Source organism: Hyaena hyaena, unplaced genomic scaffold, assembly GCF_003009895.1.
Source record: "Hyaena hyaena isolate Hyena2069 unplaced genomic scaffold, ASM300989v1 scaffold_302, whole genome shotgun sequence".
Lineage (NCBI taxonomy): Eukaryota > Metazoa > Chordata > Mammalia > Carnivora > Hyaenidae > Hyaena > Hyaena hyaena.
The window spans coordinates 532,811-555,208 of NW_024080936.1; the positions used below are offsets into that span (position 1 = coordinate 532,811).

Consider the following 22,398-nt stretch of genomic DNA (forward strand, 5'->3'; position numbering starts at 1 on the left):
CCGCGGCCCAGCAGGTCTGAGGGGCTGTGTGTGTCCCCGGGTCGTGGGCACAGGGCTGGGGTGCTGGCCTGCTGTGCCCAGGTCGCCGGAGGAGGGAGGACAGGAGGCCTGGAGAGCAGGTGTCGGTGCCCATGGTCTGAGCCCGAAGCTCTGGCTTGTCCGTCCCACGTGCGGGCTTCGTGACGTCTGAGCACGTGTCCGAGTCCCTGCGTGTCCCCGTGCGCGCGTGTCTGCGGGCTCCCGGCTGCATCTGGGCGTCTCCACGTGCCCTCCCCACGCAGCAGGGCACCAGGGCACCAGTGCGGGGCGCAGGCACCCTGGCCGGCACATGCGCAGAGCTCCCGAAAGCGGAAGCTGGGGGTGGGACCTGGGACCCCACCTTACAGCCCACTTCGAGGAGGGGCAGGCTGAGCCAGGAGGGTGGGAGGCAGGTCTGTGTGTCTGTCACTCGCCGCTGCCTCCGGAGGCCTTTTCCTGTGGGGGGGAGGGCCCGCCAATGAGGGCCGGGCCTGTCACGTGGGCCTGACAGCTGGGGAGGGGGTGGCCAGCGACAATGTGGCCCCGAGGCAGCCGCGACAGAGAGCTGCAGCGTCGAGACCCCCAGCCTGCGTGAGACCCCGGCCCGCCTGCGTCGGGCCGCTGGGCCCAGGCCCCACCATGTTCTCCAGGAAGAAACGGGAGCTCATGAAAACCCCTTCCATCTCGAAAAAGAACCGGGCGGGAAGCCCCAGCCCACAGCCCTTGGGGGTGAGTGAGCCTCTCTGGGGAGCGCAGAGCGGGCGGGGACCTTGGAGTAACACCCAGGCCGCAGGGGCCCCGGGGCGCGCCTTGTGCTGGGTGCCCAGGGCGCAGCCCGCTCCATGCTGGGTCGGCGGCGGGGGTCGCAGGCCAGCTACAGCCCCCACCGGGCTGGACTGCATGGGCCACGCAGGACAGGCCGGGACCCTGACGTTCAGCTCACGGTAGGAGCCCTTTGGGTTGGCGCCCACATCCCTCTGCTTTGACCAGGGCCGGCTGTGGGGCCTAGGGAGTAGGTGGGCAGGTGCCCAGGTCAGGGCCGCGGGGGGTCTGGGGCTCTGCAGGGCAGTGGTCAGGGAATCCGGGGGCAATGGTGGCGTCGGGTTTGGGAGCCTGAGGGTTAGAGGCAGCACAGCATGAAGCAGGATCCGATCCGCAGGCATAGGGCCTGGGGGCGTCTCTGGGGTCTGGAGAGCCACAAGGTTTGGGGACAATCTACAAGGTGCGGGGGTGTCCGTGACAATTGGGACTCTGGGAATCGACAGAGGTGTCTCTACCAAGGAGTAGGTGTGTTGTGGGAGCCAGGGGGGCTGCGAGGGCTGAGGACCCCCTCCCAGCCCTTCCTACCCCACCAGGAAGTGGGGTGCCCCTCCCCCACGCCCTCACAGGCCCCACCCCTGGCTGTGGTTTGGGCAAAGGCGGTTGTTTGTGAAAGAGCTGGGGAAGAGGATGTTGGGTAACAGGTGTGGGCGGGGCAGGGCACCAAATCTCAGCCCCCTGCCCCCTACCCCCTGCCCCCTGTGGGGTCGGGCTGGAGACCCTCCAGAACCCCACTGTGCTTCTGGGGAAACTGAGGCAGTGCCTGGGCTGGAGTGCCGGTGTCACCAGCTTCCCCGCCCTCCCAGGAGCTGCCCAGGAAAGATGGGTCTGACGCCATGCCCCTCGGGCCTGTCCTGGAGCCACCGAGCGCGACCTCAAACGCCAAGGCCGCGGGCACACTCAAGCGGCCCACCAGCCTGAGCCGCCATGCCAGCGCTGCCGGCTTCCCGCTGTCGGGATCCAGCACCTGGACGCTAGGCCGCACCCACCGCAGCCCACTGACCACGCCCGGCTCCGCCGAGCTGCCCCCCGAGGGGCCGTGCCTCGACACCGTGGAGGACATCTCCCACCTGCTGGCTGACGTGGGCCGCTTTGCTGAGGGCCTGGAGAAGCTCAAAGAGTGTGTCCTGCACGATGGTGAGCAGCGGCGGGGCCCCGGGGCCTGGGCAGGGTGTGCGTTAGGGAGGCTCAGAAGGGGGCGCCGCTGCAGCTGGCGCTCCCCGGGGTGTGCAGGAGTGGGGTGCCCGCTAGGAGAGAAAGGCACCGAAGCAGAGGGAGCCTCGTGTGTCCAAGCTCAGAACCTCACGTGGAGATGCACTCGGGGGAACAGGTTTTAGGGCGTATGAAGTGTGGGGCGCCGGAGGCCCCCAGCTGTGGTCCTGAGAGGGCACTGGGGGGCCACAGATGTTAGAGCAGGGGCGGGGCAGGGTCCGCCCTGCAGGCTGGAACCCATGTGGGCTGAGGTTCGGCTGGGGACAGACTCAGGGGGGTCGAGGGGGAGCCAGTGGCCTGTGGGATGGCAGTTCCGTTTTCTCCTCCGTGCGGCGCTGACGGCCCAGCTTCCTGCCGAGTTATTTTCACCCACTTCCTGTTTGTCCCTGGCACCTCGTGCACAGCCCGCGGCCCTGCCCGCTCCTCCCAGAAACCACAGTGCCAGGGCTGTGCCAAGCGCTCCGACCCACTCCCCTGGGCGCCTGCTTTACAGAGGAGGAAACTGAGGCCCCTGGTGGGGCCCTGATCCCCAGCTCTTCCAGCCAAGGAGGGGCCGGAGCTGGGATCTGGCGTTCCTGGCGGCAGAGGCCTGGCCCCTGCTGGGGAGGTGGGAGCCCCCCAGGGTTATCTAGTCCAGGCGGGGGCCAGAGCCAGAGCCGTTTCCTGGGGAAACGCTAATCTCAGTTCCTGGTTCCTCTCTGGGCTGATCCCTGATCCATCCAGTTCCTTGGAGGCCAGGCCTGGGCGGGGCCAAGCCAGGCTGCGTCCTCGGGAGGCTGGGGGCGGGGGGCCTCCTCCGGGGCTCGGGGCACCTGCTAGAGAGGATGTGGGTTGCGTCTGGGCCCCTCCCCTGCTGGGCCTCCTCCTCTGAGCTCAGGTGTCTCTTCTGTGAAATGGGGCCCATTTCATGATGGGGCCTGTGGGGCAGCTGGCGGTGGTCAGATGTCCTCGGCATGTTGTGACAGTTGCGAGGACAGTAAGACCCGCTCTGTGCGGAGCCCCACGTGAGGGGACAGTGCAGAGTCCCCCGGCCCGGCTGGCAGTGTGTCCCGGCGCACGGGCTTTGGGGGGCATGGAAGGACCTTCTGGGGAAGGGGCGTGCCTGGGTCCCCCCACCCCCCCAGCCATGGGTGGCTTCCTGGGCTTCCAGAAGCCCCTTCCCTCCTTTGGTTGCCTGAGGCAGCAGGCGTGTGCTTGGGTGTGAGGTCCTGGGGCGGATTCCGGCCGGCAGCTGCTGGGGGCTCCCCAGAGGTGGCTCTCGGTGGGTCCTCAGCGCCCACAAGGCTGCACCCGTGTCTTGAACATCGTCTACCTGCTCAGAGTTGAGGGGGACAGGGGAGGCGAGGCTGCAGTCACGAACGCCGTGGTTTTAATGGTGTGTGTCGTGCGCATATGACGAACGAGGGGGGGTGGCTCTGGCTGTACAGCGTGTGACTTTTTTGTTAATGTTTATTTTTGAGAAAGAGAAAGATCGAGCGAGACCGAGCGTGAGTGGGGGAGGGTTAGAGAGGGAGACACAGAATCCCAAGCAGCTCCAGGCAGCACAGATCTGGCCCGACGCGGGGCTCGAACCCACGGACCACGAGATTATGACCTGAGCTGGAGTTGGATGCTTCAGCGACTGAGCCACCCAGGAGCCCCCAGTAAATAATATTTTAAAAAACATTTTTAAAAATTTATTTTTAAGAGCGCATGTGCGTGAGCAGGGGATGGGCAGGGAGAAAGGGGGACAGAGGATCCCAAACAGGCTCTGCGCTGTCAGCAGAGCCCCACGAGCCCCACGTGAGGGCTGAACCCACGAACCGTGAGATCATGACCTGAGCTGGAGTCAGACGCTCAACCGACTGAGCCCCCCAGGCGCCCAGAGTGTGCAACTCTTGATCTTGATCTCAAGGTTGTGAGTTCGAGCTCCACGTTAAGTGTAGAGATAACTTAAAAATAAAATCTTCAAAAAAAAAAGATTATGGAGGGCGCTTTAGGACATAGTCCAAGACAGATCTGACCCTGCTTTGCTCTAGCACCTTCTCTGGCTCCCCACTGCCCTTGAGAAAAGGCCACATGAGGTCCTCCTGTCTGGAGTTCTCCTACCTGCAGAGCTAGTGAACACAGAGAAACTTCATCATCCTTGAGAATGGACTTCCCCCTCTCTGTGCCTCAGTTTCCTCATCTACAGAATGGGGATGACCGCACATGCCTCACGGGGTGGCCACCAGGGGACTGGATCATGGCAAGAGGCAGGGCAGGTCTGGAGCTGGACAGAACCTTGAGCAGCCCTGAGAGCTGTGGCAGGGAAGGGCCTGGTGTGCTGCATGGAGGAGGGGGCACCAGGCCTGCAGCTTGAAGGACAAGCAGGGGTTTGGTCCCTGGAAGGACATGAAGAGAATGTTCTGAGAAAGGGCCGCCTAGACCGTGGTCTGGCCTCCGTGGGCCTCACCCGCAGCCCAGAGGGGCCGTGCCTCGCCTGAGGCCCCGCCCTGAGCTTTGCCCGCCCAGCTCTGCCTCAGTCTCCCCACCTGGGGCCAGGAGCCCTGAGGAGGGCAGGCGGCTCCCCTGGGGCGGGCGCTTCCTCCCCGCTCACGCCCTCCGTGCCCGCAGAGCTCCTGGAGGCGCGCCGGCCGCTGGCCCACGAGCGCCTGGGTGAGGCCCTTCGCGTGATGCGACAGGTCATCTCCAAGTTCCCGCTGCTCAACACCGTGGAGACGCTCACGGCCGCGGGCACCCTCATCGCCAAGATCCGAGGTCAGCCGGCCGGGGCGGGGTAGCGGGGGCTCCGGAGGCCCTGGGAAGGGAGGGCTGCCTGGAGGAGGGTGTGTTCGAAGTGGGTCGTGAGGGGTGCGGGCAGTTTGCCAGGTGCAACTGCCCCCCCCCATCCGAAGGCCCCCTTCAGGGGGCTGCAGGCAGCGCGGTCACCTCCGGGAGGGTCAGGCCCCGGCCCTGTCTGCCCCCCAGCCTTCCATTACGAGTGCAACAATGAGTCTGACAAGCGGGAGTTCGAGAAGGCCCTGGAGATGGTCGCCGTGTCCTTCAGCAGCACGTGAGCTCCGGGGCCGCGGGGGGCGCGGGGGGCACAGGGGCCCGTGTCCACGCTCACCCCGCCCCGCCCTGCCCCGCAGCGTGTCTGAGTTCCTCATGGGGGAAGTGGACAGCAGCACGCTCCTGTCGGTGCCCCCTGGGGACCCCAGCCAGGTGAGCAGGGTGGGGTGAGGCACCCCCGGGCCCCACATGGGCCTTCCCGTCCCTCTCCGTCCGGGGGGCGACTCACCCGCGTCCCTGCCCGCAGACCATGGAGAGCCTGTACGTGCCGGGCAGCGAGGGCTCCACCCCCAGCGCCGAGGACTGCGACGGTGAGGCGGGCGGGCGCGTGGGGGGGTGGGCGCGGCCGCGGCGGGGGGGCGACGGGCCGGGCTAAGCAGGCGCCCCGCAGGCGGCCTGCCCCCCGAGGAGGTGGACGTGCTGCTGCAGCGCTGTGAGGGCGGCGTGGACGCTGCGCTGCTGTACGCCAAGAACATGGCCAAGTACATGAAGGACCTCATTGGCTACCTGGAGAAGCGGACGGTGCTGGGTAAGGCGGCCGGGGCGGGGGTCCGGAGGGACAGCGCAGCCCCCCGCAGCCCCCGAGCCCCCCGCGGCCCCCACAGCCCCCAAGCACCCCGCAGCCCCCCGCAGCCCCCGAGCCCCCCGCGGCCCCCACAGCCCCCAAGCACCCCGCAGCCCCCCGCAGCCCCCGAGCCCCCCGCGGCCCCCCGCAGCCCCCGAGCCCCCCGCGGCCCCCACAGCCCCCGAGCACCCCACGGCCCCCCGCAGCCCCCGAGCCCGGCTCTCACGCCGCTCACGCTGCAGCCCCCTGCGGCCCCCCAGTCCCCCAGCCCCCCCGCCCGAACCCCCCGCAGCCCCCCAGCCCCCCGCTCACGCTGCTCCCGCCCGCAGAGATGGACTTTGCCAAAGGGCTGCAGAAGATCGTGCACAGCTGCAGACAGAGCGTCACGCAGGAGGTGGGGGCCCTGGGGCTTCAGAGGGGCCGCAGGGAGGGGTCTCCCACCTGCACTGGGGGTGCTAATGGACGACGACAGCACTGGGGAGGGGGTTGCCGGGACCCCGCCTTCCTCTGTGACCGCCCCCCCCCCCCCCCCCCCCCCCATCTACTCCCTGGCCCTGGAGCAGGAGCTGGAGTTCGGGCACAGCATGGTGCAGGCGGTGGGCACGCTCCAGAACCAGACCTTCATCCAGGTGGGGCGGGCGGGGGGCCAGGCGGGGGGGGGGTGCCAGGGTCCCCACTTGCTCACAGCCTGTGCCCCCCACCCCAGCCCCTGAGCCTGAGGCGGCTGGAGCACGAGAAGCGCAGGAAGGAGATTAAGGAGTTGTGGCACCGTGCCCAGAGGAAGCTGGTAGGCTGGTGGGGGGGTGTGGCGGGAGGGGCTGGCGCGGGGGCCTCCTGTGCGCGCAGGAGGGTGGCCGGGGTGCCCCGCGGGAGCGAGGGCCCTGCCTGGGAGAGAACCCGGCCGGCCACCTGCAGCGGGGCACACGCAGGCCCAGCAGATCCGGTGGGAGCGCCAGCGCCCTTCCTGTGTCTTTCCCGTTTGGCTGTAGACTGTTCCAGAAGGCCTTCAGTGACCCCCCCCCTCCCAGCAAGACCCCCTCCTCTCTGTACACTCGCCAGTGTGGCTCTGCTGCTCCTGGCCATTCACACCCTGTCCCGTGGCCAGAGGCTCAGGGGCCTCTGTCCCGGGGAGGGGGGGGTGCGTCCACTCCAGGTGCTCAGCTGTGGAGGCCACTAGACCCAGGTCCCTAAAGCCTCCTGCTGGAGTCCCAGGCTGTCGGTGTTTCAGACCCCAGCGCCGCAACAGCCTGCGTCCATCCCTCGGACCCGGGACGGACGTTCACCCACACCCGGTGCCCAAAGCAGGGTGGCTGGGGGGGGGGCTGTGCGGCACGTGAGCCTCTCCTGACCTCCCGCTGCTTCCTCCTCGAAACCCTCGTTTCCTGACCTTTGCTTGTTTTGGGCTAGATGATGGTTTCTTTCTTATTGATTTGCCAGAGCTCTTGACATATTAGAGAACTCAGTCGTTGCTGATGTGAGTTACAGACCACCCCCCCCAACCCTGGTTTATTGTCTTGACTTCTGACTCCACCTTTGGCCTAGTTTGCCGGGTACAAGCCTGTGACTGTCAGCGGTAGCCTTTTCTCATGTGGTTTCGGGCTTGTGTCCTGGGTTCACAGCCTTCCCACACGGAGGTGATTTTCAGGCTCTCTGTTTCCCCTGGTGTTCGTACAAGCTGGTTTCTGTACGTTTTAAGGCTCTGAAGGCGTAGGCTGTGGGGCGTGGCCCTCAGAAGGCACATGGGGTTTCTGACCAAGCCTGAGGGTGCCTGGCTTCCTGCTGGGGCGGCCTCACCTCTCGTGTGTAAGAGGGGAAGGCCACCACTCTGGCGGGGGCGGGGGGAGGCCTCGGCGGGTCACGGAGCGCGCGTCCCAGCTGGGGGGCTGCAACGTGGGCACGCACGGCGCCCGCAGGCAGGTGTCCCCTCCTGTTCTCCTGTCCACTCTTGGGTAGGACCTCCGTCTGTCCAGCAGGGCTGTAGGCACGAGACGGGCGGGTGGCTGATGGGGGTGACGGGGGAGAGGGGCCGGGACACGGGGCCCACCTGGAGGCCGGCTCTGGACCGGCATCCTCATCCCGTCCGCAGCAAGAGGCCGAATCCAACCTTCGCAAGGCCAAGCAGGGCTACGCGCAGCGCTGTGAGGACCACGGCAAGGCCCGCTTCCTGGCGGCCAAGGCCGAGGAGGAACAGGCGGGCACGGGGCCTGGGGCTGCGGCCTCTAAGACCCTGGACAAGCGGCGGCGTCTGGAGGAGGAGGCCAAGAACAAGGTGAGTGCCGGCCAGGAGGGGGCGCTGGCGGGCAGAACGCGGCGGCCGCGGGCCCTGACCCAGGCCCGGCCACGGGATGGCATCGCGCCTCGTCTGCCGCCTGGTCTCCTGGCGACGTCCTAGGGCAGAGCCGGGCTGAGGCTTCTCTGGGCACCCCTTGGCCCCCACCAGGCAGAGGAGGCCATGGCCACCTACCGAACGTGTGTGGCCGACGCCAAGACGCAGAAGCAGGAGCTGGAAGACACCAAGGTGACGGTGCTGCGGCAGGTCCAGGAGATCGTGCGGCAGAGCGACCAGACCATCAAGTCGGTGCGGCCCTGCGCTCCGGGCACGGGGGGGGCCGGGCGCTCCGCCAGTGGCTCACGCGCCCGCCCGCCCGCCCGCAGGCCACCATCTCCTACTACCAGCTGATGCACATGCAGACGGCCCCGCTGCCCGTGCACTTCCAGATGCTGTGCGAGAGCAGCAAGCTGTACGACCCCGGGCAACAGTACGCCTCCCACGTGTGCCAGCTGCAGCGCGGCGAGGAGCCCGACGTGCGCTACGACTTCGAGCCCCAAGTGTCCACCAATACCTGGTACGGCCGGCAGCGCGGGCCCCCGGGGGCTGGGCTGGCCCCCTGCAGTGCCTCTGTGACCCCCGCCCTGCCCCCCAGGTCCCCGGTCATGCGCTCTCGGAAGGGCAGCTTCAACGTCAGCGACGCCGGGGGGACAGAGGCTGCTGGCAGCCCTGAGGAGGAAGGCGGGCCCACCGAGGGGATGCCAGCCAAGGACCGCAGGGGTGAGCCCCTGGTGGGGGTGCAGGGTGGGTGTGGCCTCCCCTCAGCCCCCCAGCTCCCACTGGAGACGCCTCCTCCTGCAGGTGGGCGTGGACACCAGGTGCACAAGTCATGGCCGACCACGACCTCAGACTCCGACGGCGGCCTCGACCCCGGCCCTGGCTCAGGTGAAGGGGCAGCCTGGGTGAGGGGATGGTGTGCCGGCCGTGGGCCCTCTGGGGGGGTCCCTGTCAGCCTGGGGTGCTGATACCTGTCTCCTGCTCAGGGGACTTTAAGAAGCTGGAGCGGATGTCGTCTAGCGGCACCATGTCGTCCAACGAGGAGCTGGTGGAGCCAGACAGCAGTGCAGGGGCGTCGGCCTTCGAGCAGGGTGAGGGGGGAGAGGCCCAGGCGGGGGGGGGCTGTGTGAATCCAGCAGGCGGGCCTGTCCCTCACCTGCCTTGGGGAGGCTGACTGCTCACTCCACCCTGCAGCCGACCTCAATGGCATGGGCCCCGAGCTGCCAGTGGCCATGCCCAGCGGGCCCTTCCGCCATGTGGGGCTGTCCAAGGCAGCGCGAACGCACCGGCTGCGGAAGCTGCGCACACCAGCCAAGTGCAGGGAGTGCAACAGCTACGTCTACTTCCAGGGCGCTGAGTGCGAGGAGGTGGGTGGAGCTGGGGCGGGGGGGGAGGGTGCAAGTGCTTGGTAAGGTCCGCTCAGCTGGGAGTGAAGGGGAGCAGCTGGAGACCGGATGGGTCCGGGGCAGAGGTCGCCAGCAGTGCAAAGGCCCAGAGGCAGGCCTGCCGGACCGGCCGAGGAATAGTGGGGTGTCAGGCACAGGCGCATCCCCCTTCCCCAGCCGAGGGGCAGGTGAGCCAGAAGTGACTGCCCTTCTGGAAATGGCTTGAGGGGGTGAGGGCCGGGAGGGCGCTGGGGGCTGGAGGGGTCGCTCACGCGGGACCCACCCACCCGCCCCAGTGCTGCCTGGCCTGCCACAAGAAGTGTCTGGAGACGCTGGCCATCCAGTGCGGCCACAAGAGGCTGCAGGGCCGCCTGCAGCTCTTCGGCCAGGACTTCTGCCCGGCGGCCCGCAGCGCGCCCGACGGTGTGCCCTTCATTGTCAAGAAGTGCATCTGTGAGATCGAGCAGCGGGCGCTGCACACCAAGGTGACCAGCCCTGGGCAGCGGAGGGAGTCCCATCCCGGGGGGCGGTGGGCGTGGGCTGTGCTGACCGCGGCCCCCACAGGGCATCTACCGCGTCAACGGAGTGAAGACGCGCGTGGAGAAGCTGTGCCAGGCCTTCGAGAACGGCAAGGAGCTGGTGGAGCTGTCCCAGGCCTCGCCCCACGACGTCAGCAACGTCCTCAAACTCTACCTGCGCCAGGTGGGGCCGAGTGCTCGCCGAGCCTGGGGGGCGGGGGGGGCGGCGCTGCTGGGCTGGGGGGGTCCCCTGACCCCACCCGACCCATCACCCGTCACCCTGCAGCTGCCCGAACCGCTCATCTCCTTCCGCCTCTACCACGAGCTGGTGGGACTGGCCAAGGACAACCTGAAGGCCGAGGCCGAAGCCAAGGCGGCGTCCCGGGGGCGGCCGGACGCCGCCGAGAGCGAGGCCGCGGCCGTGGCCATGGCGGGCCGGCTGCGCGAGCTCCTACAGGGCCTGCCGCCCGAGAACAAGGCCACGCTGCAGTACCTGCTGCGGCACCTGCGCAGGTGAGGCCGGCCGGCCGGGCGGGGGCTGGGCTGCGGGCCCTGGGGGCCCCTCACACCTGCTCCCGCACCCCCGTGGCCCCCAGGATCGTGGAGGTGGAACAGGACAACAAGATGACCCCGGGGAACCTGGGCATCGTGTTCGGGCCCACGCTGCTGCGGCCGAGGCCCACCGAGGCCACCGTGTCGCTGTCCTCGCTGGTGGACTACCCCCACCAGGCCCGCATCGTGGAGGCCCTCATTGCCCACTATGACCTGGTCTTCGAGGAGGAGCCCGAAGAGGTGCCTGGGGGGCAGGTGAGGGTGGGGGCAGGCCACAGGGCTGATGGCTCTGTGGCGGTAGGGGGGGTGGGGAGCGGGGCTCCGTGAGCGCCATGGGACCCACCATGGGACCTGCCACGGGACCCCCAGAGACGGAATGACTTGACGTGCCTGCTTTGAGCAGGGTGGTCAGAAGCAGCCTCGGAGGCATCTTTTAAGCAAAAAACTGATGCAGGGCGGGCTTGATCCTTGGTGGAGGGCCACTGTTGGTGCAAAGGTCCTGAGGCTGCGCCTCTTCCATTTGCCTCTGGACCCCACCTCGGACCTCGCACGGGGCTGCACGTGACCCAGCCCCGTCCGCCTCCCACGCGCTGCCCCGCTGGGCGCCCCGCCCCACCCGGCTGCTGTCTCCTGTCCTCCAGCTGCTGTGCTGCGTCCCCGAGCCTCGTGCTCGCGCACCCAGTCCCCATGGAAGGCCCTCTCCCAGGGTGTGTGTGTCCGGGACATGCTGGTGGCCCCCCGGGACCTCAGCCTTGCTGGCTGCAGCTGCCTGCCCGCGGCCCAGGCCAGCGTGGCATCAGGCCGCACCGGTGTGAAGAGGCCAGAGAACAGAGCCCCGGCTGACTGTATTCTGCCGCCCGCAGGGGGACGCGGACGACCGGCGGGGGGAGGACGGCACGCAGGCGCCACGCGCGGGGGCTGCCCTCCCGCCCCAGGACGAGGCTGCGGACGAGGGCCCAGGTGAGCAGGGCGGCCCAGGTGCCCGCTGGCAGATGGTGTGGCAGCAGAGGCCGCGCACCCCACGGGCAGAAACGTCTCGTCTGCCAACTGTTAATTTGATGCAAACAGCAGCAGAGACGCCGCTCGAGGTGCCGCAGACACCAGAGCAGGGGCCCCAAACGCGGCAGCGGCCCTGGGCGTCGAGCCCGCACCCCTGGCTGCGGGTGGGCGGTCCCCAGGCAGGGAGTGGGCCTGGGAGGGACAGCAGGTCAGGCGGGGGCCCCTGGGCCCCCCTGGTCACAGCACCTCTGTCCCATCTCTACCGCCTGCCCCACCTTTGACTTCGCAGAATCCCAAGTGGCCTCCAACGACTCTGACTCTGAGGTGGAGGAGAGCTCGGAGCTGCTGTCCCCGGCGGGCAGGGGCGCGGCCCGTCTCAGCTTCCTGGAGAAGCCGGGCAGCGAGGCCAGCGTGGAGGAGGGCCCGGGCAGCCGCAGCGGCAGTGAGGAGCAGCTGGGGGCCGGGGAGGGCCCGGAGCAGCAGCTTTCCGAGTTCAACACCAACCAGTGCAACAACGTGGCCGAGGTCGAGCTGCCCGTCCCGTGGCTCCACGGCGGGCAGACAGCGGCGGGCACCAGCCCTGAGAGGCAGCCTGAGTTTGTGTAGCTGGGGCGCTGGGCACAGCAGTCGGGTGGCTGAGGGCCAAGAGTCATGGTTCTGGCTCCTGTCCCCGTGGGTATCGTCACCGTGAGGCCTCTTCCTTCAAGCCCGTACCGGTGAGGGCATCGCCGGCTGCCTTTTCCTGAAGCTCCTGGGGCACAGGGTGAGGCTGAGGCCCGCTCCGTCTGCCCGTGTGCCCTGGCGGCCCGACTCAGCCCGCTGGGAGGTCCCGCTCACCACTCGACCCAGCCCCGTGCCGCGTGGCCGGCCGCCCTCAGGGCCACAGGCTCTGCCTCGGCCTCCCCTTGCTGGGTCACCCCAGAAAGCCACTATGTGGAGGCCAGACAGCAGAACCAGGTGGCAGCTTCAGGCCCTTGCTTTCCTGGAAAACGGAGTCGAGGTGCGTGGGGCTGAGGCGCGGGGCGCGGTCAGCCTTGGTCACGATGCACGTCTTCCACACACACACGTTTATTCTGCCTAAAATAAAGTTTTAAATTTGAGCCTATCTTCTTTGGCGGCGGCAGGCTGGGGCTGGGGACACGGAGGTCCTTAGTGTCTCCTCAGTTCCACGCTGGACACGAGCGTGAGCAAGGCAAGTCCCACCGGAGCCCGTGAGCCCAGCTGCCTTTGAGGCCAGCCGTGCAGACACTGACCCCAAGCAGCCACTTCAGAGAACATCTAGCCCAGCACCGTTCGGCAGCACCTTCCAGATGAACAAAACACCGTCAATTCATCATCCAGTGCGGCAGCCACCAGCCCTGGAAATGGAGCCGGCGTGCCTGAGGGACAGGTTTAAACTTCTGTGGCCACCTCCCGGGACGGCACCATGAACCCTCGGCCTGGAGCGATGAGGACCCCCCCCAACTCCTGTTACTGACCTCTCACCAAGCCCAGAGACCACCCCCCAAGCTGGATTTATGTTGGACCGAGGATGGCAGGGCAGCGGAGAAGCAGATGGAATTCACGCCCATCAAGGGGCGAGGGGGGCCTTCCTCTGCGGACACAGAGCGGGCCCAGAGCCTGCGGTTCAGCCCAGGCTTAGAGAGTAGCGGGGGCGCCAGTCAGAATGCTCTGCAACGGCCAGTCCGGCCGTCCCTACAGCTAAGAAAGATCCAGAAAAGGAGATGACTGAGCCGGCAAACAGCCCGATACTGAGCCTCATCATGTACTGCCTGCGGCTACCTCGGGCCTGTGTCCCCACAGACTGAATGCAGCAGGGACCCCCTGGCCCAGAGCCAGAAACACCACCATCTGGCTCTTCGTGGAAACGAGCCCAGCCGGGATACACTTTGAAAAGGTCAGAAGAGGAGCAGCTGGGGGCTCAGGCGGTAGAATATTCGACTGTTGATTTTGGGTCAGGTCATGATCTCGTGGTTCATGGGATCAGGCCCCGCGTCGGGCTGTGGGCGGACAGCCTGGAGCCTGCTGGGGATTCTCTCTCTCCTTCTCTGCTCCTCCCAGCTCATGGGTTCTTTTTTTTTTTTTCAAAAATTTCTAAAATGTTTTACTTATTCCTGAGAGAGAGAGAGACAGCATGAGCAGGGGAGGGTCAGAGAGAGAGGGAGACACAGAATCTGAAGCAGCTCCAGGCTCTGAGCTGTCAGCACAGAGCCCGATGTGGGGCTCGAACCCACGAACTGTGAGATCATGACCTGAGCCAAAGTCGGGCGCTTAACCGACTGGGCAACCCAGGCGTCCCATGGGCTCTCTCTCTAATAAACAAAGAAACAAAAAATTAAAAAAATTAACATGCTCAGATAACACCCTTTAACTGGATTTGACGTTCAGGCAGACGGCAGCTTTCTACTTGGGAGCGTGAGACAAACAGCAAGGGTCATGAAAAGCATCCTCTGAAGTCTGGCCGGGCCTGTAAACGAAGGGCTCGGGCTGCTGTTCACGAGGGGCCTGGTAACTTACTCATGTCAGCATCAGGCCAGGCTTGATCCAGGCTCCGGCATATCACAGGGGCCTGGGGCCGTGGGAAAGCTGGGCCCCGTCCTCAGTCCACCTGTATCCAAGGAGGGGGCACCTCATCCATGAGACCTGAGGCAGGTGTCTAAACAGCAACCCGATCCAAACCACCTTGGGAGCCTGGAACAGGCTGTGGTCAAAGGCACAGGCAGGACCGGCTCCCCAAGTAAACGGGCGAGTTCTCAAAGGGATGCCAGGTGCTTCTGGAAGGACGGCATGGAACTGAGGTACGAGCCCCCCTGCACCACACTGACAGGAAGGTCCACGGCCTCCCTGGCCTGAAACTGCCCACCTGGTGAGAGTCCTTCCTGTGAGACGGGGCAGGTGCGCACCCAGCTTCAGAGACAAAACAGACTCCACCAAAAGCAAAAGGATTTTTTACGTATTCTTTTTAAGTTCACTTGTTTTGAGAGAGCGGGCGTGAGCAGGGCTGGGGCAGATTGGGAGGGAACCCCACAGTGTGCAGCCCGATGCAGGGCTCAAACTCACCAACTGTGAGATCGTGACCCGAGACGAAATCAAGAGTCAGACGCTTAACCAAGTGACCCCCCAGGCGCCCAGTTCCTGTACGAAGTCCATATTCAAGAAAAACCAAGAGTCCCATTAACTTCAGCTGCACAGCCCATAACGCTTGTCAGCTACGCAGTAATCAGCTCTGTTCTCACAAAATAAATAAGCATACCAACTTTTCACAAACAGAAAAAACACAAAACCCCATTGTGGGAGGAAAAACACAGTAACCAAGGGTTTTTTTTTCCCCCGTGATTAAAATATACAGAACACACACCATTTCTAAGAGCACAGCTCAGTGCCATCAAGCACTCACACTGTCGCGCAGCCGCCCCCACCATCTGTCTCCAGAACTTTCCATCGCCCCATATTGACACCCGGTCTCCACAAAGCACTGACTCCCCGCCCCCCGCCCCAGCCCTGGGTCCTACCACCTACTCTCTGTCTCTGTGGACGGGACGCCTCTGGGGACCCCCTGGGAGTGGGGTCACGCAGGACGTCTCCTCTGTGTCTGGCCTACTTTGACAAACAACGTATGTATGTTTGGAGGGGCAAGGGAAACATGAACCCCCCTAAGACACACAACAAAGCTGTCAGCTTGCAAAACCAGGACTGATCCATAGACAGGAGGACCCGGAAACAGACCCTTGTCGACCTGCAAATCGAGACCGTGGTGATTTGGGCGATAAGGCCCCGCCAGATATTCAAAGTGTCGACAGCACCGTCTGTCCTCGGGAGAAAACAGGCATCCCTGAGTCATTCCACCCCAGGGGCAAATCCCCGAAGTCAAGACCACGTGCAAACATACCGAGGTTATGACAGATATTTACGAAATTAAAACGGTAAGGTTTTGCAAACCACTATCTGATAAAGGACCTGTGCACATAGACAGCCTGGGGAGACGGACAGCCAGCCCGCTCCCCCCACAGGCGAAGGATCTGAACAGACTTCCCTCCAAAGACGACGTGCAAATGGCCGAGAAGCACACGACAGCCGCACGGTGCGGCTGGGCGTCGGGGAAAGGCAGCCACGACGGCGCTGAGGACCGGCTCCCTGCAGGGAAGCCGCGGCGGGCGGTGGGCGCGAGCGCCGCCACCCACCCGGCAGTTTCTCCAACGGGCACCCGGCCTCCACTACCAGATACACACCCGGAAAAGATGAAAAGGCACGTCCACGCGGAACTCCCACACGAACGCCCACAGCAACGTTACTCTGCCAACCCGCGAACAGCTCACGGTCCGCTGGTGGGGAAGCCGATACCCTGGCGTGTCCGCCGCGCACGCCCTTCAGCCGCAAGCAGGAGGCGCCCACACCCGCCGCCCCGCGGACGGCCCCGAACACACAGCGCTCAGGGAGGGAACCAGACGTGAGGCCACGCGGGTGCGAGTCCACGTGCGTGACGCGTCCAGAACAGGCTCCTCCACGGACGGAAGGGGCTCGTGGGGGCGGGACGGGGACGGGGACGAGGTTTCCTCCGGGGGACAAGTTCTAACCCTGACGGTGCTAAAAGCCACCGAGCGGTGCGCTGCGAACGGGTGATCTGCGTGGCATGGAAGTTCTATCCCGTAAAGCAGTTACGACAACAGAGTGAAAAGCCGGCCCGGGAAGACTTCCTGCAACAGGCCCCGCAGGACACCGCGCACCTTTGTGCGGGGCGAGCACCCGGAAAACGAGGCGGCTCAGGAGGGGACAGGGCCCGGCGCGCCGCCCACGCCCACTGCAGACTCGGGCGGGACGAGCACGGACGGCCACCCTTGGGGAGCAGGTGCCACAGAACCAAGGGGCCCCGAGTTCTCCTGAGGGGTCCGGAGCCTCAGGCCAGGCCACTCGTCGCAAACCTGTCATCCTGCCTTTCTCAGACCGGCCAATTTATTTACTCAAATACCTTCCAATTTCACACACCCCCCCCCGCCCCCGCAGCAAGCAGCAGCTGGCTCCCTGCCGCCACTGGCGTGCTCACAGAAGGCCCTGGGGCCACCCTACAGGGCACGGGACCACATGGTGTTGGGGGCCGGAGACTTGGACCCAGCGCTGCGGTCTGTCACCGGGCGGCGGCCGGTTCCCTCCGGAGGCGCCGCGGGGTCCAGCGGAGGCCGCACAGACCTTCAGCACGGGGGTGCCGAAGAGCAGCGGGGAGGCTCCAGGGGGTCTGGTTCCCAGAGGGCAGGCCCACCGCCACGCCCTCCGCCCGGGAGAGGAGTCCAGGCCGTGCACGGGAGGAAGAACGCCGTCTGTCGTCCGAGCAGAGACCAGCCTGAGCCGCTGCCTCCAGGCAGGAGGACCCTGGGGAGCGGGGAGAAGGGGCTCTCAGCCCACAGCCCAGAGGGGGTGGGGGGGGGCGCGCTCGCTCCCGACGGAGGGGGCCCTCCCCGCACGGCCCCGCACAGCGCGGCTCACCCGGGAGCGGGACGCCTACTGCACCAGCCGGTATGTGATGTACCTGCCCGCGGTCTCGCTGGGCCGGATGATCTTCACCACCTGCGCAGGGGCAAAAGCGGGGGACACTGGCTAAGGGCACGCGGGGCTCACAGTGCACCCAGGGTGGGGGTGGGGGGCGCGCAAGGAGCAGGGCGAGGGGCAGGGGGGCTCCTCACCTGCCCCCGCTTTATCCCAAAGTAGCGGGCCACCGGGTCACCGGCCTGGATCCTGGGCAGTTGGTTCTCTCGGAGTTTACTGAGCAGCTCAGTCAGGGAAAAAGCCAGGCTCCGCTGATGGGGGGGGGGGGGGCAGGAGAGGGGCCGAAAGGATACTACCGGGCCAGCAGCTCGGTCACCTCCTCCTTGGTCATGACGACGTGCTCCGGAACCAGCTGCGAGAGAAGCTGCGTCTCTGCGGGTGCGACAGGCCCCCCGCCGCGCACACAGAAGGGGCCCCATCCCCACCCCCAAGCTTCCAGATGCTCAGGCCAAGCAGGCCTGGGGATCTGCACTCCTGGCAAGTTCCCAGGTGCTGCCGCCACCCCTGGGACCACACCTGGGGAGCCCTGCTCTATTCCACCACCAGAGCAGCTCTCCACGAAGCAGGAGCGCCCAGTCCCCGGGGATGCACCCCCTCCGCCATCCTACTCTCGGGCAAGCGCCACAGCTCTGCCTCCCGCTTCCTTCGCAGCCTCCCTCCGTCTGGGTGGGGATCCCCGGGGCCCCTACCTCATGCTCGGTGATGTTGATGAGCAGCTCCTGCTGCAGAAACTGCTCCAGGATGTACTTGGGAGCCATGTCAACCAGGGACTGGAAGAGAGACCGACCCTCAGGCACAGCCGGGAGCCAAGACCACCCCACCGTTTCCTCCCTGGAGGCTGGAAGAGGGCAGAAGGTGGGAAGCCTTTGCTTTCACGCCCTGGGCCTCTGCCCAGCGTCGTAATTCAGGAAACCGCACGCTGGTTGGCTGGGCTCCTCTAGACAAGAGCACGCCCGCCCGACACGCTTCTGAGGCCTCAGGCTGGTGTCGCGGCGACAACCCAGAGGACGCTCACGGTTCTGACAAAACGCTCCCGGTCCCTGAGCCGATGCGGCTGGGAGTGCCCGCAGCCCCCAGCACAGGGACGGGGACCAGGGTGCTTACTGGTCCTCCGTCCCAGACACGGGCCTCCATTCCACCTGGCCACAGGCGGGACACCGACTGCCCTCCCCGCTTTCGGGCCAGCCGCTCCTTCTCAGATCCCAGTCCCTGGGGCCCCATCAGGACGGCTGAAGACCGGCAGGAGCCGAGAGGAACCGTGGCAGGAAGGGACGTAGGGCACACAGGCTCACGCGGAACGGGAGGCAGGCGGGCTCAGCACCTGGGGGCCACCCACCTGCTTGGCGGAGGGGGTCATGCCCTGCTGCACCACGATGAGGGCGCGGGTGATGTTCTCCTCCTGCATCCGCTGACAGTACACCTTGATGGTCTTGATCCCCACCTTAGGTTCCTCTGGGGGCGGAAGGCACAGTGGTCTGCACTGCCGGGACCCCTCCTGTCCTGCGGGCACGCTCACCCTCCCTCTTGGGCACCCGGACGCTAGGTCTACTTTGCCAAGGCATCTCCGTGCCACTCCGGAACGGCCCCTTCTCTCTGGGGCCTCAGTTTCCCCACATAACACAACAGGAGGCAGATTGCTGGTTCCCACAGCAGGGGGCTGGCCGCCTCCACGACACCTGGGGAGCTGAAAGTCTGTACCCGGACTTACTGGAGCCTTCCTGGAAGGAGGATCTGGGAGTCACGTGGCCCGGCGCCTCAGGGGTTCCCGCGTCTGGGAACCCCAGATGCATCTAGGAGAGCCGAGGGCCCACCACAGAGACCGCCTCCCGTCCCTGCACTGCCGGTGGGGCACTGGCACCCGCCATGGCGCACAGGCCCAGAGCCCGGCCGTGCAGGGCCGCCGTACCCCGGGAGCCCAGCAGACGAGCAGAGCCTGGGTGCCGGGGCCCGCGAGGGGCTCCTGGCCAGGCCTCTGCTTGCCGCTCCGCCATGACACCCTCCTCAGACCCTCGCTCCAGCAACGGGCAGCATCACGGGCTGAGCTGTGTCCCCCTGAACCCTGGCATTAAGAGTCCTGACCCCCCCGGTACCTCAAACACGACTGCATTTGGAAACAAAGCTAAGCTTACACAAGGTCATCAGGGTCGACCTTAACCCAAAACCACTGCCGTCCTGAGACATGAAAAATGAGACGCAGAGAAACGGCCGTGTGAAGACACAGGGAGAAGGCGGCCACCCACACACCAGGAGACGCCTCAGAGACCGCCAGCCCTGCCGACGCCCTGGTCTCAGACTGCCTGCCTCAGGCACCGGGAGGAGAGTGATGGCGGACGCTCAGGCCACCAGGCCGGTGGTGCTCCGGGGACTAACGCAGCAGAGAACCTGGACGCCCCCATTCTCGGGAGGCTGAGACAGCGACACAGGGACACCACGGTCAGGCACCAAGGCCTCCCAGTAAACACGCCTCACACCACCTGGGTCCATTCTGCAAACGTCTGCTACCCCCTTGACTCTGGGCAGTGGGCTGGGCCCCCAACATGTGCACCCCACAACACGGCCTCCCAACCCTTACGGGCCTCAGAGGGGTGCCTCAGCAGAGCAGTGCTAGGACGGAGGCACACAGGGGGCCCGGGACACCCCTCGGTGCGCTCTTCACTGAACCTGGAGAAGGCACCTGAGCTCGGTGAGGGGAACGGACAGGGCCCAGGACCCCCCAGGAGCACAGGAGGGGCCGCAGGGAATGGAGGCCTGGAGCCTGGAGGCTGGGCTGACGGGTGGGGGCCAGAGAGGACACAGGTGAGGCTGAGGTCACGAGGGGCCTAGGGGCCCACCTGGGAGGCCCGTGACAATCTTGGTGGAGAAAACTGGCTGAGAAAGCAGCAGTGGGGAAGGGCACCAAGGAGAGGGAAGCTGGAGAAAGGGCTCAGAGAAATCAGAGATCAACGGCATCATCCACAGTGAAGGGAGCCGGCGGGGGGGGGGGGGGGGGGTGCTTTCTTCCCAGGCTGGGAAGAACAGAAAGGCTCAGTGTAGGCACAGGTCACACAGCGTGCAGCCGCTACCATGTGACCCCTGAGCAGGCCCTGGGATGGCTCTCCTAGAACCGTGAGCCCAGGACACACACAGCCACGAAGACCCGCAAGGCCCTCACCTGGGAAGAAGACAAACATCTGGTCAGTGGGGTCGTCGTTGTGGGCCACCAGCACCGTGAGGTCTGTGCGCCGTGGCCGCCCTTCGCTCGGCTTGTCCCCAAACTGCGCCTTGAACTCTTCCAGCGTCTGGTCCAGCTCATCCTGGGTCACCAGGTAGCCACGGTCATGGCACAGCTGCGGAGAGAGCTACCCAGTGACCTCAGGGCAGAGAGCGATGGCAGGAAGAGCGCAGGCCACATGAGGCCACCGCAGCGGACACAGGGTTTGGGGGGCCTGGTGCAACAGGCTCAAGTGGGGACAAAGGCCAGGACACAACCCAAGAGAGCCCCTGCACTGCTCCAGGTAGCCAGCTGCCACACACGCGCTGTCACCTTATCCTGAGTCTAGGGGACAGGCTGTGACTGGGCAGCAGCGGCGGCAGGACTATGGCCCTGGGGTCTGGGCGGGAAGGACGCTGCTGGGCTGGCCAGGGCTCTTCGAGTGGCTGAAGAGGACCCAGGCTGCCACCCAGCCCTGTGCCCACCCCCTTTCCTCCACGAGACCCCTCGTGATTGTCCTTCCAGAGCCTGCTGGGCCCCCAGCGCTGTGGGCCCGAGCACGGCTGCTCTGGCCCCTGCCTCAGAGCAGCTCTGCAAAGCGGTGAGAAGAGGCTGAACGCGGCCGCCTGGGTTCGGTCCCGGCAGGGTGTCTGCCAGGCCTGGGACGCACTGGCCCCTCCCAGCGGGCGGGCAAACCGCAGGGCACGCGCTGAGCGCTCAGCCGGCCTGGTGGCGGTGGTCGTTCTGAACGCCGCGAGGAGCTCAAAGGTGGTGGCCGAGGGCGTGCAGTAGCCGCCGGCCAGAAGCACCGGTCAGACGTCCTCCCTGAGCGGCAGGGCTCCGCCGCCTTCCCCCTCCGGCATGAGGGAGAACCTGGGGCCTCCCAGGGCCCCGCCGGACTCCCGCCTCGGCCGCAGGCCCGTCGGCGCCGCCGTCCTCCACGCCCCCCGACCCCGCGGGGACCCCGTCACGGCCCGACCTCGCCGCCTTAGCCGGGCAGGCTCACCTGCATGATGGTCTTGCGGATCTTCCACAGCCGGTACGTCTCCTCCTCGTCGTCCATGGCCGCCGCAGCTCCGGGACAACGCGCTCAAGCCGCCGGTATCTTCGCCGACTGCGCCTGCGCCGAGCCTTTATCCGCCTCGTGCAGGGCTGTCGACAGCGAACGCCTGAATCCAGAGGCCTTCGGGAGCGGCAGCGCCGAGGGCAGCCCGGGCCTTCAGAGAGCGGCGGTTGGCTGCGCGAGAGGAACCGCCCACTCTCGCCTCGGCAGTTCTCGCGTGGCCTTGGCCGCAAGGCCTCTCGGGAGTTGTAGTTTTCGCTCAACGCTGGTCTCCATGGGCCAGGTTTAGAACCTGGGGAAAAGGAGGCGAGGTGTGGGAGGGGAAACTGAGGCCGGACGGAGGCAGCGCTCTCCTCGCCTCCCAGAGACGGCCGGACAACATTGGAGGCCTTCTGTGCATGCTGCTGTGGGCCGCGTCCAACTTAATGCCTATGAGCCTTGGTTTTCCCTTCTGTGTAATGGAAATAAAGTGTCCCTGTTTTAGAGAGTTAGCTGAGTCTAAAGGGACGGCCGTGGGGCGCCTGGGCGGCTCCGTTGGTTGAGCATCCGACTTCGGCTCAGGTCATGATGTCATGGTCCATGGGTTCGAGCCCCGCATCGGGCTCTGTGCTGACAGCCCAGAGCCTGGAGCCTGCTCTGGATTCTGTGTCTCCCTCTCTCTGCCCCGCCCCCGCTCACACTCCGTGTCTCTCTCTCTCTCTCTCTCTCTCTCTCTTCCTCAAGAGCAAATAAACATTTTTAAAAATTTGAACAAAAAAATAACGGGACAGCCGTGCTTGGGAGATGCTTGGCGTAGCTCCTGGGCTCATGAGGCCATCCAGAGCTTCTCCCTGAGCGTCACCCTCACAGAGAGAGACACTCCCGGAGACACAGGACAGAAGCCGTGGACACAGCAAACAATGGTGCTGGAAGGTGACAGTGCTACGGAGAAAGAGGCAGAGCACGCTAAGCGACGTGGGAGACTTTCAGTTTCAAATGGGGAGGAGGTCAGGGAAGGCAAGGAGCGAGAGAGACTCTGGCAAAAGCCGAAAGGACAGGGAGGAAGCTGAGGGAATCTACAGAAAGGTCTGTCGGCCGGAGAGTACAGTGTGTGCAAGGGCCCTGAGGCTGCACTTTGCCTGGTGTCTTGGCAGCAAGGAGGCCTGTGGGGGAGGGGCGGACAGGAGGTTAAGGGGCGAGG

The 22,398-nt window shown here is 65.9% G+C and overlaps 2 protein-coding genes across 3 annotated transcripts; one reads left to right on the forward strand and one right to left on the reverse strand.

The window, feature by feature from the left end:
- The first annotated feature begins 268 nt into the window (after positions 1–268).
- Positions 269–12,532, forward strand: ARHGAP45 (Rho GTPase activating protein 45). 2 transcript variants are annotated; one of them, XM_039248177.1, is made up of 23 exons: positions 269–747; positions 1,644–1,974; positions 4,645–4,788; positions 4,999–5,083; positions 5,163–5,235; positions 5,330–5,393; positions 5,474–5,611; positions 5,977–6,041; positions 6,172–6,276; positions 6,354–6,434; positions 7,734–7,916; positions 8,088–8,225; positions 8,303–8,493; positions 8,572–8,696; positions 8,778–8,861; positions 8,960–9,064; positions 9,168–9,340; positions 9,655–9,843; positions 9,923–10,060; positions 10,163–10,389; positions 10,473–10,683; positions 11,292–11,388; positions 11,717–12,532. In XM_039248177.1, the coding sequence occupies exons 1-23, from the start codon at positions 658–660 to the stop codon at positions 12,031–12,033; spliced, it is 3,354 nt and encodes a 1,117-aa protein (XP_039104108.1). In that variant the 5' UTR covers positions 269–657; the 3' UTR covers positions 12,034–12,532. The 2 variants fall into 2 exon arrangements, with proteins under 2 accessions (XP_039104108.1, XP_039104109.1); XM_039248178.1 differs by having other exon boundaries at positions 10,473–10,668; positions 11,717–12,033.
- Positions 12,533–14,755: 2,223 nt separating this feature from the next.
- On the reverse strand, positions 14,756–21,291 carry POLR2E (RNA polymerase II, I and III subunit E). The gene is made up of 8 exons (XM_039248206.1): positions 21,162–21,291; positions 20,117–20,291; positions 18,302–18,417; positions 17,655–17,735; positions 17,259–17,317; positions 17,103–17,181; positions 16,906–16,986; positions 14,756–16,791 (listed from the first exon to the last, which is right to left on the reverse strand). The coding sequence occupies exons 1-7, from the start codon at positions 21,216–21,218 to the stop codon at positions 16,921–16,923; spliced, it is 633 nt and encodes a 210-aa protein (XP_039104137.1). The 5' UTR covers positions 21,219–21,291; the 3' UTR covers positions 14,756–16,791; positions 16,906–16,920.
- Between the last annotated feature and the right edge of the window lie 1,107 nt (positions 21,292–22,398).

Coding starts and splice junctions, on each gene's coding strand:
- ARHGAP45 (XM_039248177.1), top strand. CDS start 658: ATGTTCTCCAGGAAGAAACGGGAGCTCATGAAAACCCCTTCCATCTCG. Junction 6,042..6,171: donor GACAGAGCGTCACGCAGGAG/GTGGGGGCCCTG, acceptor ACCGCCCCCCCC/CCCCCCCCCCCCCCCATCTA. Junction 9,341..9,654: donor AGGGCGCTGAGTGCGAGGAG/GTGGGTGGAGCT, acceptor CACCCGCCCCAG/TGCTGCCTGGCCTGCCACAA.
- POLR2E (XM_039248206.1), bottom strand. CDS start 21,218: ATGGACGACGAGGAGGAGACGTACCGGCTGTGGAAGATCCGCAAGACC. Junction 18,418..20,116: donor GATGTTTGTCTTCTTCCCAG/GTGAGGGCCTTG, acceptor TTCCGCCCCCAG/AGGAACCTAAGGTGGGGATC. Junction 17,736..18,301: donor TGACCCCCTCCGCCAAGCAG/GTGGGTGGCCCC, acceptor TCTCTCTTCCAG/TCCCTGGTTGACATGGCTCC.